The sequence below is a fragment of the Punica granatum genome, chromosome 3, assembly GCF_007655135.1.
Source record: "Punica granatum isolate Tunisia-2019 chromosome 3, ASM765513v2, whole genome shotgun sequence".
Lineage (NCBI taxonomy): Eukaryota > Viridiplantae > Streptophyta > Magnoliopsida > Myrtales > Lythraceae > Punica > Punica granatum.
The window spans coordinates 39,522,561-39,539,853 of NC_045129.1; the positions used below are offsets into that span (position 1 = coordinate 39,522,561).

The 17,293-nt window shown below is 38.5% G+C and overlaps 2 protein-coding genes across 5 annotated transcripts; one reads left to right on the top strand and one right to left on the bottom strand.

Moving 5' to 3' along the window:
• The first annotated feature begins 2,538 nt into the window (after positions 1–2,538).
• LOC116198881 (LRR repeats and ubiquitin-like domain-containing protein At2g30105) lies at positions 2,539–5,719 on the top strand. 2 transcript variants are annotated; one of them, XM_031529143.1, is made up of 11 exons: positions 2,539–2,784; positions 2,910–3,004; positions 3,324–3,482; positions 3,632–3,742; positions 3,857–3,957; positions 4,056–4,193; positions 4,318–4,366; positions 4,516–4,581; positions 4,792–4,911; positions 4,994–5,121; positions 5,240–5,719. In XM_031529143.1, the coding sequence occupies exons 1-10, from the start codon at positions 2,631–2,633 to the stop codon at positions 5,102–5,104; spliced, it is 1,104 nt and encodes a 367-aa protein (XP_031385003.1). In that variant the 5' UTR covers positions 2,539–2,630; the 3' UTR covers positions 5,105–5,121; positions 5,240–5,719. The 2 variants fall into 2 exon arrangements, with proteins under 2 accessions (XP_031385003.1, XP_031385004.1); XM_031529144.1 differs by having other exon boundaries at positions 5,343–5,719.
• Positions 5,720–8,146: 2,427 nt separating this feature from the next.
• Positions 8,147–14,189, bottom strand: LOC116201327 (ubiquitin-activating enzyme E1 1). Of its 3 annotated transcripts, none has more exons than XM_031532530.1 (7): positions 13,829–14,189; positions 13,203–13,573; positions 12,146–12,363; positions 11,142–11,936; positions 9,926–10,794; positions 9,392–9,827; positions 8,147–8,991 (listed from the first exon to the last, which is right to left on the bottom strand). In XM_031532530.1, the coding sequence occupies exons 2-7, from the start codon at positions 13,555–13,557 to the stop codon at positions 8,395–8,397; spliced, it is 3,270 nt and encodes a 1,089-aa protein (XP_031388390.1). In that variant the 5' UTR covers positions 13,558–13,573; positions 13,829–14,189; the 3' UTR covers positions 8,147–8,394. The 3 variants fall into 3 exon arrangements, with proteins under 3 accessions (XP_031388390.1, XP_031388389.1, XP_031388388.1); XM_031532529.1 differs by having other exon boundaries at positions 8,155–8,991; positions 13,203–13,570; XM_031532528.1 differs by lacking the exon at positions 13,829–14,189 and having other exon boundaries at positions 8,155–8,991; positions 9,392–9,824; positions 13,203–13,611.
• Between the last annotated feature and the right edge of the window lie 3,104 nt (positions 14,190–17,293).

The following is a 17,293-nucleotide window of genomic DNA, read 5'->3' on the forward strand; positions in this document are numbered from 1 at the left end:
TCAGAGTGGAGTATTTCTGCTGATCATATCATATGATAACGTTATCCAAATTATATGACAACCATAACTTCTTTTGAAAAGTAATGACAAGATAACTTCAATCAACCAGAAAGCCATAGTATTCGACCTAGCTAGGAATTGACAGTCCACCCTACAATAAAAAAGAAAATGATAATTTCAGGAACAGTATATATATGTAATATATATAAATATATGGATTAAGAAGACCATAAGTTCACATCTGTTTGGGATGATTACTTGAGCAATATAATATAATATATATAATACGATATGATACGATACAATATAATATAACATAATATAATGCTAATGCAATTACAGAGGGTGGGACCTAGCTGATTCTAGTTAAAACTTGAAAAGTAGTTAGGAGCCATGACCCAATCACTCATAAACACGTGTGAGATATGTAATAGACGTGTATGATTATGGAAAAGTTGTAAATTAGAGATGTAGAATATGTCATTGCATACGATATCTTTAGAGAGAGAGAGAGAGAGGAGTAGCAACAATATACTGCAAATTAATATTTACTTACTTGTGTGTAATTATTGTTCTTAAATTATATATTATTAGTAACGAATTTAGGTGTGTGTTGCTTTTGTTTGCGAGTAGACTCAGACTCCCGAGCTGATGTGGGGCTGAATTTGTCAGCCTAAAAAATGACAATGCAACCTCCCCCTCTCCTCCCCTTTTGACATCATCATCCATCCGAAAAGAAAATGCCCTCCTACCTATGGCCACCTTTCTTGCCATATAAACATGATATTATGATAATATTCACTTAATTAAACAATATTATGAAAATATCTTGATCCATACGTACATAATATATACATTCCATGTCGTGTGGAGCTTTCTCAGAAGCTATAACGGATCATTTATGGTCTTCATTGGGATGATATATACTAGAGGTCGTACCGCGCTATACCCAAATATCACGTTGTTTTGAAAGTTTAATTAAAAATATACATGTTAATGGAAAATGAACTATTGACACACACACATATATATATATATATATATATTGATGATAAGCATAATTACCGATGAAAGAAAAGTAATTAATATTAAAATGTTGTATATATTAGTTGCACAGTGGAGGAAAAGTGTCATAGAATAGTAAGGACTAAGGAAAGATTCAAAGAGAAAAAGGGAGGGAGAGAGAGAGCACGTGAGAGTGAGAGTGCAAGAGAAAAGAGGAGATTAAGTAAATGATATTTATCTTTTTTTACTTAATTTATAACTCATTGATAAAATCTTATAAGAAGGAACTTTATAATTTCATTACATTTATATATATTAGAATTTCAAAAATTAAAAGGAAAAAAGAAAAGAGAAAATGCTCTTTATTTTAGTATAGATAGACGGATGGATGGATGGATAGATAGATAGATAGATATGCACGAGCATATACAATTATTAACAAAATCAAACAATTTGATAACCATATATCTTCTTATCTATATTATTATAGGAAGGTAAAAGCGAATTTTTTTCCGAAATCTCTCATATATTTTATTTTTCTAATTATTAGAGTCACTGAATTGAGATAATTATAGTCGATTAATAAGATAACTAAGTATCATCTCACTAATTCAACTATGTTTCTCTCTCCCCCTAATCATCGTACTCTCTCTCCCCTTCTTTCTTATTTCACTCTAAAATCAACGTACAAATCAAGAGTCTCAACATCAGGTCCAATATACTGCTTTACTTTTCTTCATCATTTGTTTTCTATTTTATTCAATCATATATTCTTAATTTGTTATTCATTTGTCTTTTTCCGTACATCAATTTTAATTAGAAGTTTCAAAACCATAATTGCGATCGTATACGTCTAATATCTGCATATAACGCGGTAAGCCTTTAGTCGTCTCTAGTACTACTTGTAAAACTGTTTTATGGATGGTTCAGTTGGAAAGTTGAAGTATATGGGCTGGGCTGGGGTGGGGTGGGTTGGGGTAGGTTCAACCTTCGAGCTTAAGAAAAGGAAAGGAAAGCTCTTCGCCTTTTCTGAGGAAGCTGCTCGTAGAAGCTCAGGAAAGGAAGCAGAAAGAGAGAGATCAATCATATATACCATGTCCACTGAGATGCCAATCATGATTTCGTCCGACTTAACGATTGATTCCCCTACAGTAGTATACTTTTCAAGAATCTTATTATCGTATGTCTTTTTTGCTGGTTCGAGATCCACGAATCTATATTCGCCTGTATATCAGGATCTGAATGCCGGAGAGTGTAAAAGATCGAGTACATATGATTGATCGGTATGGTAACTGGGCAGTAGCGAAGAAATTCAATCGAGGTCCAACAGGCCCTGTTCAATTAATTATCCTAAATTCCTAATGACGAGCTTGGGAAACTCTATACTATATATGAGCTCGGCCTACTACTACTACTAATGGACTATGCTCATCAGGTTTTTTTTTTTTTTTGGTTAACTTGGGCCTGATACTCTATTCCACGGCCCAACTGCACAGATCATGGTATGGTTGCAGTGAGCTGGGCCCCACATTGACTCTGCAGACGGAAGAACAGACAGCTTCCCTGTCTGTCACTGCAGCTCCCTCCCAACTGAACGACCGGACTGTCTGATCGGATTCGGAGCGATGGACGCCGGCGCCGAAATTAACTTGACGGTGAAATTTAGCGGGAGATCAATCCCGATATCGACGTCGCCGGACACGACTGTCAAAGAGCTGAAGTCTCTCCTCCAACCTCTCACCAATGTGCTCCCTCGCGGTCAGAAGCTCATCTTCAAAGGTCCGCTCCAACAAACATTTCTCCATTCTTCGCCTCGATCTGACGGATGATTCAGCTCGTTCCGGGAGATTTCAGCTTTGTCTTTGAATGGTTGAAGTGACTGTTGTCTTCTTTGTGAATCGCAGGGAAGGTCTTGGTGGACTCACAGACGTTGAAGGCGTCAGACCTGACCAATGGAGCTAAACTCATGCTTATGGCCTCTCAGGGACTTCACCAGGGGGTAATTATCAAGTCCAATGGCACCTTTGCTCCGTCGATTTCGGTTGCTTGATTCTATCTATCTATGATGTCCCGCCACGCCATGTTTGGAATTGCATTTCGACTGTTAGCTAGTTGTTCAGTAAGATGAAAAGGGCTAGGAGCTATAGGCGGATGATGTAATGCTCAAGCTTGTGATCGAAAATCCGTGTTCCTTTAGTTATATATTGCAATGCCTGGTTGTTTCTCCAGATAGAGTATTATCAGAGCTTTGCCTTTTCTTTCTTCTGGTCGGTTTTTTGATGAATGAAAAGAGTTCGGGTATTCTCATATTTGGGCAGGATGGTCCCATTCTGAAAGAAGCAAGAACTCGACCGATCAGGAGGGATAATGATGCATGTAATGCGGCAAAACAGAAGATGGTAACCCACGTTGATAAGACCAGATTGGAACGATGGAAAGCCACTGGAGTCGTTGCACTAGCTGACTGCAATTTGAAGGTAAATAAAAGAGGCGATTTTGTTGTGATGGAGAGAGAGAGAGAGAGATGATATTTCTTTATTACGTATATTGGTCTTCATTATATCTGTTTATTGATCTTGCTCTCTTTATATTTCTACCTTCTGTATTTGCTGAATCTTACTCGAAGGCCATACCAGACGAAGTATGGGCTTGTGGAACTTCTACGAGGACCCTCGACATATCTAATAACAGTATTCAAGATGTACCTTCACAAATTGGGAGCTTGACTTCCATGCAGGCAAGCAAGACCTTCGTTTTGGTTCCTATGATTTCAGTCGCATACTCTTATATTATTGAAAAGCTTCTGTGTGGGTTCATTCTGTGTCACCCTCTGTATTTGGAAATATTGCAGAAGTTCATGTTGAATGCTAATGGACTGTGTGATGAATCCATCAGTTGGGAAGGCCTTGCATCCTTAAAGTTTTTGACAGTCCTATCAATGAGCCAGAATAAGTGAGTGGCTTAACTGTCTAAGGCTGCCCATCATTGTATCTGTTATATCTATTGAACTGAGGCTTTTAAGACATTCACAAGAACTGCAATGTATGCAGTTTGACAGCTCTGCCCTTGGCACTGGGTTCCTTGGGTTCTTTGCGGCACCTTGACATAGCAAATAACAAGTTGACCAGTCTCCCCGATGAAATAGGATGCTTGACTCGGCTTGAATTGCTGAAAGCCAATAATAATAGGTAAGCCACACAGTTCAGAGGCAGTACATTTATGGGGAGTTTCGCTGCCATAGGGGATGTAATGAACGTCTTATTATATTGGCTTACCCCAATTCAACTGTGGTCGTTTATCATTTTGTTCCAGGATAAGCACTATCCCTGCCCATATTGACGGCTGCTGCACGCTCATGGAGGTCCAATTTTAACCTTCTAGACTAGAGATTTTCAATCGCGCCCTCTACAGACGAGCCTTTACTCTTTTCTTTTTCTTTTTAAATGGGAAAACTCCTGTTTATATACGACTGTTGTTAAAGGGCACTTGATGAGGTTGGACATGTTGCAGGTTGACCTCTCGCACAATCTTCTCTTGGAGCTCCCTGAGACAGTCTGCAACTTGCGTAATTTGAAGGTCCGACTCCCGTAGTTTTGGGCTTGTATATGTTTAGACAAATCGTGATATTGACTATCATGCAGTTTTTTAAGTAGGAATGTCTCTTGGTGCACTTAATCTCCGTCTTTACTAGTCCCGCACATGATTGTAACATTGAACACAGTTTGAATACCTTGTTAGGTCCTGGCCATAATGCAAAGATTTCTAATAAGACTGTTGCATGAGCAGGCTCTGCATCTGAGCAACAATGGGCTTAACACGCTGCCCCATAATCTATTCAAGGAATGTACTTCTCTCTGTACCCTGGGTCTTCACAACACCGAAATCACAATTGACAACATTCGCCAGGTTTGAGCTCCTCCATAAATCCAAACCATCGTTTTAAGAGCTATTGTGAGGGAGTATGCTGATTGCATATATTGTGGGACAGTTTGAAGGATGGGAAGGATTTGAGGAACGGAGACGCTTGAAGCATCAGAAACAATTGGACTTCCGAGTCGCCAGTTCAGCTGAATTTGACGAAGGTGCTGACAAGAAATGAGAGATCGGAATTGCAAGGTTGAAAACTTACAGAAAACTCTTTCCATGCCTTCCTAAAATTGGCCATGTCTGTACTACTATCTTCTTCGTTCCGCAAGATCTTCTGGTCATGTTTCTGAGCAATTTCTTAATATAGGCAACGGTCAGACTGTGCTGTCATTACAAATTATAGGCCCGCAGTATAATGGAGAAAGGGGAAAATAAAATCGTCTTCATTGTTTGATGCGAATTTGGATCAGGCAGTGATGCACGGAGTGAATTCGATGGCTTTACGAACGACCGGACCGAGGAAGATGAAAGGAAATGGCATCCAAAGGGTCCTGCGTGGTACTACTAGGACCCATCTACGCAGTCCTATAACTTTTTTTAACACAGCGACATTATTAAATACAATTAAAATCTGTTGTTTATAATGGACAGGTGTCGGTCCATTAAATTTTGCAATTTTTTTTTAATCTTTGCCTAATAGCATTTTAAAAGTTTGAAGGGAGATAAGAGGCTAGAATAGCTAATTAAGTGTAGAGGTAAAGTATGTCTCCCCTCAGTGCAAGTGTTAGGAGTTTGATTCCCTGCCCACCCTTATTGGAGGCGGCATTTTATTCTTTCTTTTTATATACCCCTTACATTTTTCCTCAACCATCCGTATTTATATATATATATATATATATATATGAAACATAATCACTTTGATATAATAAATGATTCATTTTTTTATAAATATGCAATTTTTCTTCTTTTTTTATATGAAACATAACTTAATCACTTCAATATAAAAAAATGATTATTTTTTTTATAAATATAACCATAAGTTAAGTATTATCTCAAAATAACTTAATCACTTCATTATATGATTAAATTTTTGGTAAATATAACCATAAATCATCTACTAAATATAAATGACAATATAAAACGTAATACAATAGATTTGTTAGTTCTGTCTAATAACTAAATAAAATTACTTCCACAACATTGATAGAAAAATCTTGATACATGCCATTACATACTTATATTAAATTAAAATGAATTAAATACTGTGTAAATACAATCATAAGTCAAATGTTATATACCAAATATAAATTAATGATGATATAACACGTAATATAATAGATTCGCTAGCTTTGTTTGATCACCAAATAGAATCACTTACATGATATTAACATGCAAAAATTACATCTACCATCCACATTATTTTTATTTTTAAAATGATATGTTTTAAATTGACTCTTCAATCATCTTTTGTTATACATCTATTTGGCATGCTATTCAAATAATACTAGGTGAAAAAACCGCACTTTATGATAGAAAATTTCAAATTCATTACTTACATTAATATACATTTTCTATATGCACATTTTGTTTATGAAATATGACTTAAGATAAATAAATAAAATAAATGGTAAGTTATCTAAAGGCAAAGAAAATAAAAATTTGATGATATACAGAAACAATTATATTTTTCTCAAAGATAATGGAATTATCATTAGATTTTCAAATACAAAAAGAAGCATGAAATTTTAAAGAAATGATGATACGATTAACTTCAAAATTTAATTTTGTTAAATAAAATGATCTTTCTTACATATTAATTCTTTATTACAATTTATGTGCACATGACTTAATAGATTCCAAAATTTTTAGAGATTATTTATATACTGTTGACATGATTAAATTTTACCACATGATCTATCCCTTGAACAAATATTATAAATATTAAATGACCCGCTGGACCACAGCAGAGCACAGGAGTTCAGCCTAGTAATAATTAAATAAGCAAGAAGATTGACGGCCCCCGCCGTTAGCATTCAAAGGTCCTCTGAGATTCACCATGGCCGAAGCTCCTCTTGGCCGTATCTTCATTGTCACACTAAGATAAGTAAGTGGTGGCCTTTAACAGGTCTCTTGTTCAAGTTTACCACACAAAAAATTGCTTTGGCTCCAACAGTTGCCTCAATCAAAACCCAGATGATATGTGAGATATCGAGTAAGTGTTCACATAACCAAGGATTACTGTTTTTCATCTTTACATATAACAGCACCATTCCATTCCTCCAGCAACAAATGCAATCCAAGTTAAAAGGGTGACGACACGTTTGATTGGGATAATAAGAATTGAGGAGATTATAATAAGGAGGGAATTGAAATTAGAGGGGATTAGAATTGAAAATGTGGATCAATTATTTTGTTTGGTTGGACCTCGGAATATACGAGGAATACAATAAAAGCAAATTTCAAAGACTATATTGTCCTTGAATATAAAATTAAAATAAAATATTATTAACTATTTCATTTATTAAGAAAAAAAATAGATGAACCGTGACACCAGCCCATCCCTAACCGGAGCTAGTTCGTTCTGGTGAGCCACGGGGCTCGAAAGCCTTGGGTCTAGGCGACCGCTAGGCAGGGCTTGCATCAGGGCAAGGCTCGCCCTTGGACAAGGCTCTCCGGCTTTGGGCATGAGCGATAGAGAGAGAGAGATTTCACCCTGGAGTTCAATAATGTTGGCTGCGTTCCACAGATTTAGGGTCGCGAGCCCTAAGCTCTTGCGACCCAGGGCCTGTGCCGATTGAGGGCGTGACGCGGGGCTCTTGACTTAGGGCTCACGATCAAGGAAGCCTTTTTTTTTCTTTTGGGTTTGATAAAGTTGGTCTCTCGCTCAAAGAGGCCAGATATGGTTTCTACGCTTACGGTGTGTCTTAATCGGTTGGATAGCTGCCAGAAAGCTTCGTCGTATATGTCGGAGATGGCGAGGGAGGTGCAGAGCAAGCGTTGGGCACAAGGGCATGCATTTTGAAAATTTGAAGAGTCGAGGGCATTTTTGGTAATCGGTATAAGGGCCCTCATCAGAATAGCAAATTAGAGGTAGGAGGCCAGATTTGCAAAGCAGCTTATTGTGGGTCTTGGGCCGGAATGGTAATTGCAAATCCGAGCCCGACAAGACATCCAAACGAAGTTTGCAATTCTGGCCGAATTGGGCCAGATGCCCAATTCCTATCCGCCCAACCAAACGAACTGCTAGAGCATTCTGGCAGGAATTGCAGCACCATTAAAAGATAAGATCTAAGGATGATTTTAATTACTTCACAGACGTGAGGGTTCATGTTTTAATCGCACATAAAAGTTGAAGTCTGCAGGACGGCAGGAGAATTCAGTCAAAGTACCTCTGTATAGAAGCCAACCACAAATCTACTCCCAGATATAAAGCTGCCGAGTTATCATCACTCCCCTTAGAAAGGGAAAAAAGTAGTCTAGAATCACAGTCTAAGCGGCTTAGGTCCGTACCCGAGAAATATCCTAACGGAAATAGACTGAAACCTGAGGGATATCAATATCGTTATCCTCCTCATCCTCACATGCCACAACAACATCCAAGTGTCGGCGGTAAGGAGGCACCTCGAGCTTTGCTACATCCCTCGCCAGATCGACTACCTTCTTATCCATCCGCTCCCTGTGCCTTGGGAACATCATGTTGTACAGCAGAGAACTTCCACACGAGATGCTGTAGGCGGTCAGTCCTTTGTCCTTGAGCCACTCCAGAAGCTCTTTCAGGGTTGGGTTGTTCTGGATGATCCACCGGTCCCAGACAGTCCAGCTCATGTCCCGGTGCTTTATCAGCTTGGGAGGAACAGGCTCGGCCATGGAGAAGAGAGGCAGAGCAAGGTTGGCAAACGTGTTGCGGTAGTCCTCTAACTTATGCCCCCCGTCCAGGACCTTATAAAGTTCAAGGCAGACAAGACCCGTGGCCATTGCTGTGGAAGTTGCGATAGCTGGGATGATCCTTCCAGCAATGAACTTGGCCTTCAGCTTGTCAACTTCTGGGATACTGTAATTCCTTGCCCTCATGTTGGCGAGCCCAGCTATCATGTCCATGTGGTAGTTTGTATCATCATCCTGCATTAACACATGACTCCCACTTACTAGACTGCACCATCATCTCTCTAGGAACAAGCAAAATTGTGCACGGGTTGCTATGCTCTTTCTTTTATAGTTTTCTGCGATATTTCTAAAAGTTGTTTTGCATTCCACGAGAGAGAAAAATAAAATAAAAACCTTTACATTCATATGACCAATCAAACTGAAGCGAAATAAGGTGGAAAGTACAATCATGATAGTGGTGAACATTTTCCGACTAAGATGTTCCCTAGAATAAAAGAGTCCGGGAGAAGAAACAATCTTAACAAGGGAAATGCTGGAAACAAAAACTGAAGAAACTTCTCCACATCCACAAACATGAGACACCCACAGGTCCAGCAACAGCAGACAAGGAATGTAATGGCTAAATTATACATACCTTCTCGAACTGAATTGGCTTCATTCTGAAACCGGGAGATAGGTTGCTACGGCAAAGCTCTAATTTCTTGATCAGTTCATTGATAACTGCAACGTCATCTACAGACGCAGTGGAGAGGCTAGTGGCCTTCTCATCCGTCAAAATTTTCGCATCTTTCTTTGGCTGGAATTCTGGAACCATCACAGAATCAACAGCTCCAGCCAATTTCTTAGGATTCTTAGCCCAATCAGGAATGGGAATTCCAAATGTTTCTGCTCTAAGAATGGACGCTGCCATTACAAAGTGAAGGTGACCAGGATCAGATGCCGAAAACTGGAGAGGATGAGGGAACCTCTTTGGAGCAGACCAGAAAGGAGCCCCGGTACTAGTTGCAGCATCTTCTGGGAAAGTATATATCAACTGCTTCACACGGTTTGAAAAATAATCCTCAAACCTGCTTGGAAGCAGGAGAGGGCCAGAGACTTGTCATCAGTAAACTTCTCTTAAATCTGAATATAAAAGACTGAATGACCATGGAAAAAATTGAATACTTACTTAAGACGAGCCCAGGTTATGCAATCTTCAAAAGTCTCACACCTCTCTCTGTCGAGGCACTCAAGGACACGTTCAAGGGTATCCCGAGCCTGAGCATCACCAGCATTGGTCATAGCATTAGCATATTCGGCTGGATTTGAAAGATACGCATTAACTTCAGTAGGAGTTTTCTCGAGTAAACCCTCAAACTCAGATCGGGCCCAAGTGAGACAGTGGTCAATATTGTGCGGGAATGAGTGCACAGTGCACATTGGCGCTTGTTTCTCTGGTGGGTCTCTTGAGGCACCATAGTTTTCAGTTAAGTGGGGAATAACCATCTGAGTGTTGCACTTGGCCCCCAGAGTTCCTGACTCGAGAAGTGGCTTCTGGAAATATAAGCATCTCTGGTCAACATAAAGCCTGGCATTGACATTGTCTAAAGCATTAATGACGACACTCAAATTTTCCCAGAAAGAGTCATCAAACACGTTTTCAGTCTCAGGACCAACACGATTCTGCAATGCCTCAATCTTAAGGCGAGGATTAATAGATGCCGCAGCAGCAGCAGCAACAGTGGATTTAGCTTGTCCTATATTCCAATCACGGAAGAGAAACTGCCTGCTGAGATTACTCTTCTCAATCACATCATCATCAGTGACAGTAAGCTTCCCTCGGTCACCACATGACACTCCCATCAGGGCTACATTCTTCAAAAATTCACAGCCTAATGCACCCGACCCTACGATAAATACTTTAGCATCCTCCAGCTTCTTTTGCAGCTTAGCCCCAAAGACAGAAATCTGTGCATCATAACGGCTATTCTGTGGACTATAATCCCTGGGGTCCAGTGGCTCGGTAGGCAGCGACTCCACTGAGTCAAAGTAGAAGAACTGCAGAGATATCCAAAGAAAAGCATTTACAAATATGAGTTCTTTATTTCAGTGTTCAATAACTTGATCACATGTTATGATATGCAGCAAACCAATCCAAAAAGAAGTCAAGCCACACAATATCACAAAAGACGATAACAGATTGACAAAAGGAGTCACCCCATGGAAAACTTTTATATAACATCTACAGAAAGATATAAAAGACGCACAAGTTTGGGCGACAATTTGAACAGCGCACTTGTAATGTATAGCCCCTTTAATAGCGCCAGGGGATACAATTAAAGATAGACGTGCCAAATCCCAATCACCTACAAATACATATTTAGTTGTTGGGATGATATTTTTACCTGGAACAGTGGATGGAACTTTCCCGAGCATGCCTTCACAACCTCTTGCCCAACAATTCCACCAAACATGGCAGCCATGGGATTTAGAACTGCCCTTGAACCAAATGCAAAGAGCCGCAGAAGTTTAGGATTGATATCTTCCAGTTTTGCATCTCCTGAGCTCTCATTGATATCGGAAGCAAAAGATATAAGCTTTTGGGCATCCTCTTCCGAGCCAGCAACAGGGTGACGCCCCAACTCAGCCACAAACTTATCTAGTGCTTGAAATGCCAGATGCAATAGTGGTGGGCGATCAAACTTAGAAAAGTCAGATAGAAGGAAATCGCCAGGATCTTTAAGCGCTTCTCTCAATGGCTTAAAGTTTAACACCTTAGACTGTTTCACCTGCGTAACAATGCCACCTTTCTCATAAGTACCATAATTTGTTGTATCCTGCTCGAGCATGAATGAGTATGGCCTTGCGCTCTTAATCTTTCTTGGTTTCCCATCATTCAATTCAGTCATCCCATGAACTTCAGAGAACACGACAAGATCCCCATCCTGAAATTCGAGCCTTTCATCATCAACGCATGACACCAGTGCTGGATTGTCATTGCTGATAGAAGCAATAATGCCTGTGTGTGGGTCCTCACCATCGACATCAAAAACTGTGAACTCAGGCCCAAAGTCGCAAAACACTGAGCCAAAGAGGCCTCTAACTTCAGATTTGATGAAAGCAATAGGAGGCTGGTGACTGTGGCAATAGTCATTGAACTCAATGGCATGCTCTAAATCAATATCGGTGAATGCAACAGCCTGCAACAATCAAACATAAGACATCAGGGAAAACACCAAACCAAAAGGCACATATCAATGACACCAAGTGATATGCCCTGGGTACTAACAGGTTATGCCATTATGGTTACTGCCTATTTGAGCTCTTGGCTCTTACAACATATGGTGACATTTAGTATGACATTAGTAACTATAGACACCAGGAGCCACCCAAAAGAAATACTGCATACCTGGAAGTCAGAGAGTTGTTCTTTAGTCAATTTTGTGGTTATGGTAGAAATGACCACCGCATTGTTGAGCTCCTGCAATTTCTGAACAGAAGCCAGTGCCCTATTCTTGCCTACATCATTCTCTGAGAAAATGAAATTGCTAGACAAATCCCATAATTCCACTGTTCCCTCATCATGCAAGGTCACGGACTTAACACCTGCAAGGACAAGGTTTTTGGCTGCAACGAGAAAAATGTGTCAAAGACACTTGAACACAGATGCCTATCAACTGATTTACAAAGCTATTGGCCAATTGCACAACATGAGAATGAACGATTTATACAATGAACTACAAATCAGTGAAGGACGAGTAAGTAGTACTATGGTTCAAATATCACAGATGTTCAATTTTTTTTACAGCAGTGATCCTAGTTTGATCAAGAACTTAAAGGCCGCCACAAGGTAGTACTCATCATCAGATAAGTATAACAAAAGGGGGGGAAAGCATAATATAATATGCAACAACTGACTCTAAGGTGACAAACCAGAGCGTTGCAAATGAAACAACCTCAAGTATATAATCTCTGATCAGATGATGAACACCCTAGCATCAGTTTGATTGCCAGATAAACGTAATATAGAGTGAGGACTCTTCACAGATTATCCATATGTTGGTTCTAAGGTGTGACATTAGAAACAAACGATTACTGCAAACGAAAAAACTTAACATTTACTCAGAGATGATCATCCTAGAACTAGTCTGATACGTAACATATCTATCTTTCCTGGATCGAGCAAAGTAAACCAAAGCAAAGATCGAGTCATCCAGTCTTATCTAGCTGGAGAATCCCAAAATAATACCACCTAATTTATGCTAATTATCACATCAAATCCTTAGATCATCATCATATCCTATCATCTATCAACAGATTCCCACCGCATCTTGCGACATAAACATCTAAGCAATGCTTCAAAAGGAAAGGATGCATCAGAATCACAAGATCAAGGTACGAGATCAAACTGATGCCAAGAAGAAAGCTTAAAACAGAGAGAGCTGAAGGTTTCGTGAGGTGTATACCAATTTCGGCGCCGAGCCCTTGCAACCCTGACACAAGGACATTGGAAGCAAAGAGCCGACGCATAGTCTCACGACCATACACAGCGAGCTGCCTGCTGTGGAGATCCTCATCGATTTCAGAAGGATTTGAGTCGCCAAGAGCCATGACGGGAGATTCACTGACTATGCTGCTGCTGCTGCTGCTGCTTATATTGCTGTTGTTGTTGGTGTTACCGATGGGGATGCTGGAGTTACCAGTTTTGTTAGTAGCCCCGAAGCAACCGATCCGATACTTCTTCTGGAAGGACGCACCTGCAGCTTTGTTTTCTTCTTCTTCTACAGCCACTCCTTCGCAGGCTCTCTTTCTAGGAAGCATATAGTGCAGTAAGCTGCTGAACAAGCCATGAAACCCCATCAGAGTCAACAAGACCAAAAGAAAACGCAAAAAAAGGGGGATGAGCTCGTCCGAGGTCGGCAAGCTCAGAAGATGAAAAATCAGGAACGATCGGTGCCAAAACCAGTAAACCTAGGGCCGAAGTCGAGGCAGAGACAGCTCGGCTCAGAAACTACAGCGGATTCCTGACCGATCGAAGAAGCAAAAGCAACAGAAAAGTAGAATCCAGAAGATCGAAAGGGAAGGAACGTACCGAGGAGGACTGAGCTAGAAGGATGGAATCCGTGGGGAACGGGGAAGGGATCGGGGCTGACGGAGAGGATTCTGGGAGTAGAGAGAGAGAGAGAGAGAGAGAGAGAAGAGTATGTGCACAGAGAGAACTTATAGGAGAAGTGAATGAACCCGAGCTAAGGAGTGAGGGGAGAGGAGGAGGGGTATTAATGGATTTGCATCTCTAGGGTTTTGGGATGGGAGGCCAGGTGAGGTGCTGCGTGTCGAGAAGGTCGGCCACCATCTCTCCCTTCCTCCCTTGTTTTGTTTTAGACAGAGAGAGAGAGAGGGTATTTGGGGGCGGACGGAGAGTGAGAAGGGGAAATGATGCCTGATGAGGATAAGTCAGGTCAGTCAGTCTGTCTTAAAGAGGGATGAAGTGGGCCCCACCTGCACGAAACTGCACACCGTCTGATCATTTCGTGATCGGTGGGTGATGTATCGCCGTGGGACTCCCCGGCCTCCGATTAACCGCGGGTGGCAATGGGTGAACGCCGGAGTTCTGCCTTCCCCTCCACGAAAAATGTAGAAAACGTGAACTGTTTTTGGTGGGGGTGGGGGGCATTTGTGACTTTTCGCGGCAGTGGCTGCCAGTGCGTCTTACGTTCTCGAGAAAACCACCCGGCCCTCTTTAAATTTCTCTCTGTTTTTTTTTTTGGGCAAATTACAAATAAATAAATAAATAAATTTGTAAAAAGTTCCAGTTTTACTATAAATTTTACATTGTAACCAAAAAAATACATATTTTAATAATAGTTTCAGATTTTGCCTCCATTAATATGCTGTTAAGATTTTCGTCTATTTGCCCACATGGACTTTATGGAACCCACCAATTTTGGACATCATTTGATCATCTTTTTTTTTATAAAAATAACCTAAGTTTTCATAAAAGTCTCAATTTTGTTCTAAATTTTGATTTGTATTTTTAAAAACATACATGTCAACACTCTATTTTGGTCCACCGGCTCCAGGAGATAACATCAACAGTATTTCTGATTACAACCCGGAAACTATTACAGAAGAAGACCTAGTAAACCCCAAGTTACTATTCACAGCTAAGTCAGCCATATGTTAATCGGACGGCGTCGAGGGCGATGCACGGAGGATTGCAACACAAGAAAAATTTGGAAATCGACAACCTAGCATGATCACAATGAGGATGGGCAAAATCGTTATTTATGACATCCATCTGTAGAAAGTAACCCGGCTGTAAATAGTAACCCGAGATTTTATGGGTCTTCTTCTGTAATGGTTTTCGGGTTGTAGTCAGGAATGTTGTTGATATTCTCTCTCATGGAGCCTGTGTACCAAAACGGGGTGCTGACATGTATTTTTTTAAAATTACAAATCAAAATCTAGAACAAAACTGAGAGTTTTATAAAAATTTAGGTTATTTTTGTAAAGAAAAGATGATATGATCAAATGATGTGCAAATTTGGTGGGTCCTATAAAGTCCATGTAGGTAAATAGACGGAAATCTTAACAAGATAGTAACATAGGCCAAATCCGAGACGATTATTAAAACATGTGATTTTTTTGTTACGAAATAAAATTTATGACAAAACTGAGAATTTTTACAAAATTTAGATTTTTTTTGTAATTTACCTTTTTTTTCTTCTTTTTTTTAGCATGCCTTGCACAAAATTAAACGTGAGTTTTTCATTAATTTTATTATATATATATAATAGAATACGGAGAGTAAATTGTTGAAAATAATAATTTACATTGCAATCAGTAGTATTATTTATTAGCCATATATATAAAATATATATAACATTGAGGGAAATTTAATTTCACGACTAATGTAAGAAAAAAATACATAAAAGGAGAGAACACGATATGCATACAAAATCAAAAATCAAAAAGAAAATTTCCAACCATGACATGATAAATTTGTATCTTCAAAATTATCGAGATTCATATGATGTTATATTGTATCTTATATTAACACAACCACATGCACAAAATTGGAGAACCCCTAATTTTTACAAAAACATATGTTTGCGGAAAAAAAGCAAAAAGTTGAAGAACTCGCATTCAAAAATATAACTATTGACATACTAATATAAAATCGCATGTGTGTGAAAAATTGAAGAGTTATAGTGGTAGCAATATTTTTAAGAGTTAGATCGGTCACAATTTGTGTAAGGTACCTCTACTATTTATGGAGTATCATACATAAAATAATATAGACTATATATCACATCTCTATATATAAAAAAAGAAGAAGCTCTATTTGCTTTTTGGAAAACATATCATATCTAAGAAAATAATCTAACTTATTTTTTTAAAAGTAAAAATTATCTTACCTATCTTTTCATAAAATCTTGTATTTTATATCTTATATATACTATTATTTGAGCGGAAGTTCAATTTTGTACTACTACCATATTTATAAAATGTGCTTGAAAGTAGAAAGTGCCCATTTTTCTAGTATTTATAATTTACAAAAAAAATCAAAAAATGAGAAAAAATTAATCGGTTCTATAAATCTATTACTGAAACAATATTACTAAAAAATAAGTGTTGATTTTAGAATAAGTTAAAAATTTTGAAAGAAATTAATTTAAAATTGTTGAAAGTAAAAAAGACAATTATTAATACTTGAAATAGAATAAGTAAAAGCATATTTCATAAGCACCTATTAACCTGCTTGAGAAAATTACGTCTGCAATCCCAATTTCAACCTAAACCGTGGTTTCAAAAACTCTCACAAAACACCAAATCTGCTTAAAATTATAAGAAAAAGTGATTATGAAACCTCACACTACACTCCCAAACGAACTATAATAAAAGTGTTGTTGCTGAAATAAAAGTGATGACTTATAATTGTTGAAAAATAAGTGTTAATTTTAGAGTAAACAAAAGTGTATGGGAGGTAACAATTTAAAATTGTTGAAATTAAAATTAAAACTTAAAATGGAGAATAAGTTGAAACAGTTTTTATAAGTACCTATCAATTTGCTAGAGAAAATAACGTTTCCAACCGTTGAAATTAGCTTCCAACCATTGAAATTAGCCAAATCATAATTTTGAAAGAATTCACCAAACACTGTTTCTGCTGAAAACTCAATAAAATAAGCACATTTTCAATCGCCATTGCACTGTGAAACGAAGTCTCAATCGATGATATAGGCTTCATTTGGGAATATCTTAGTGGTTGAAGCGATTTTTTTGCTGATATTTATGTAGAAGCAGTGTTTGGTAAAATTATTTTAAAAGCATAATTTGGTTGATCTTAGCCATTAAAAATGTGATTTTCTCTAGTAAGTTATTCGGTATATATAAAAATTGTTTCTAGTTATTCTCTATTTTAAATATTAATTTTAATTTCCATAGTTTCAAATTATTATCTACATTTTTTAGGCTTAGTTTGGGAGTGTTGTTGCTTATGGAGAAGCAATAAAACAAAATTGCTGAAAAATAAGTGTTGATTTTAAAATAAGTT

What these genes read in the sequence shown, in the direction of transcription:
- LOC116198881 (XM_031529143.1), top strand. Translation starts at nt 2,631, where the DNA reads ATGGACGCCGGCGCCGAAATTAACTTGACGGTGAAATTTAGCGGGAGA. An exon ending in TCAGAAGCTCATCTTCAAAG is followed by an intron (nt 2,785 to 2,909) that starts GTCCGCTCCAAC and finishes TGTGAATCGCAG; the next exon opens with GGAAGGTCTTGGTGGACTCA. An exon ending in CTCAGGGACTTCACCAGGGG is followed by an intron (nt 3,005 to 3,323) that starts GTAATTATCAAG and finishes ATATTTGGGCAG; the next exon opens with GATGGTCCCATTCTGAAAGA.
- LOC116201327 (XM_031532528.1), bottom strand. Translation starts at nt 13,596, where the DNA reads ATGGGGTTTCATGGCTTGTTCAGCAGCTTACTGCACTATATGCTTCCT. An exon ending in AACAACTCTCTGACTTCCAG is followed by an intron (nt 11,937 to 12,145) that starts GTATGCAGTATT and finishes TGATTGTTGCAG; the next exon opens with GCTGTTGCATTCACCGATAT. An exon ending in ATAACCTGGGCTCGTCTTAA is followed by an intron (nt 9,825 to 9,925) that starts GTAAGTATTCAA and finishes GCTTCCAAGCAG; the next exon opens with GTTTGAGGATTATTTTTCAA.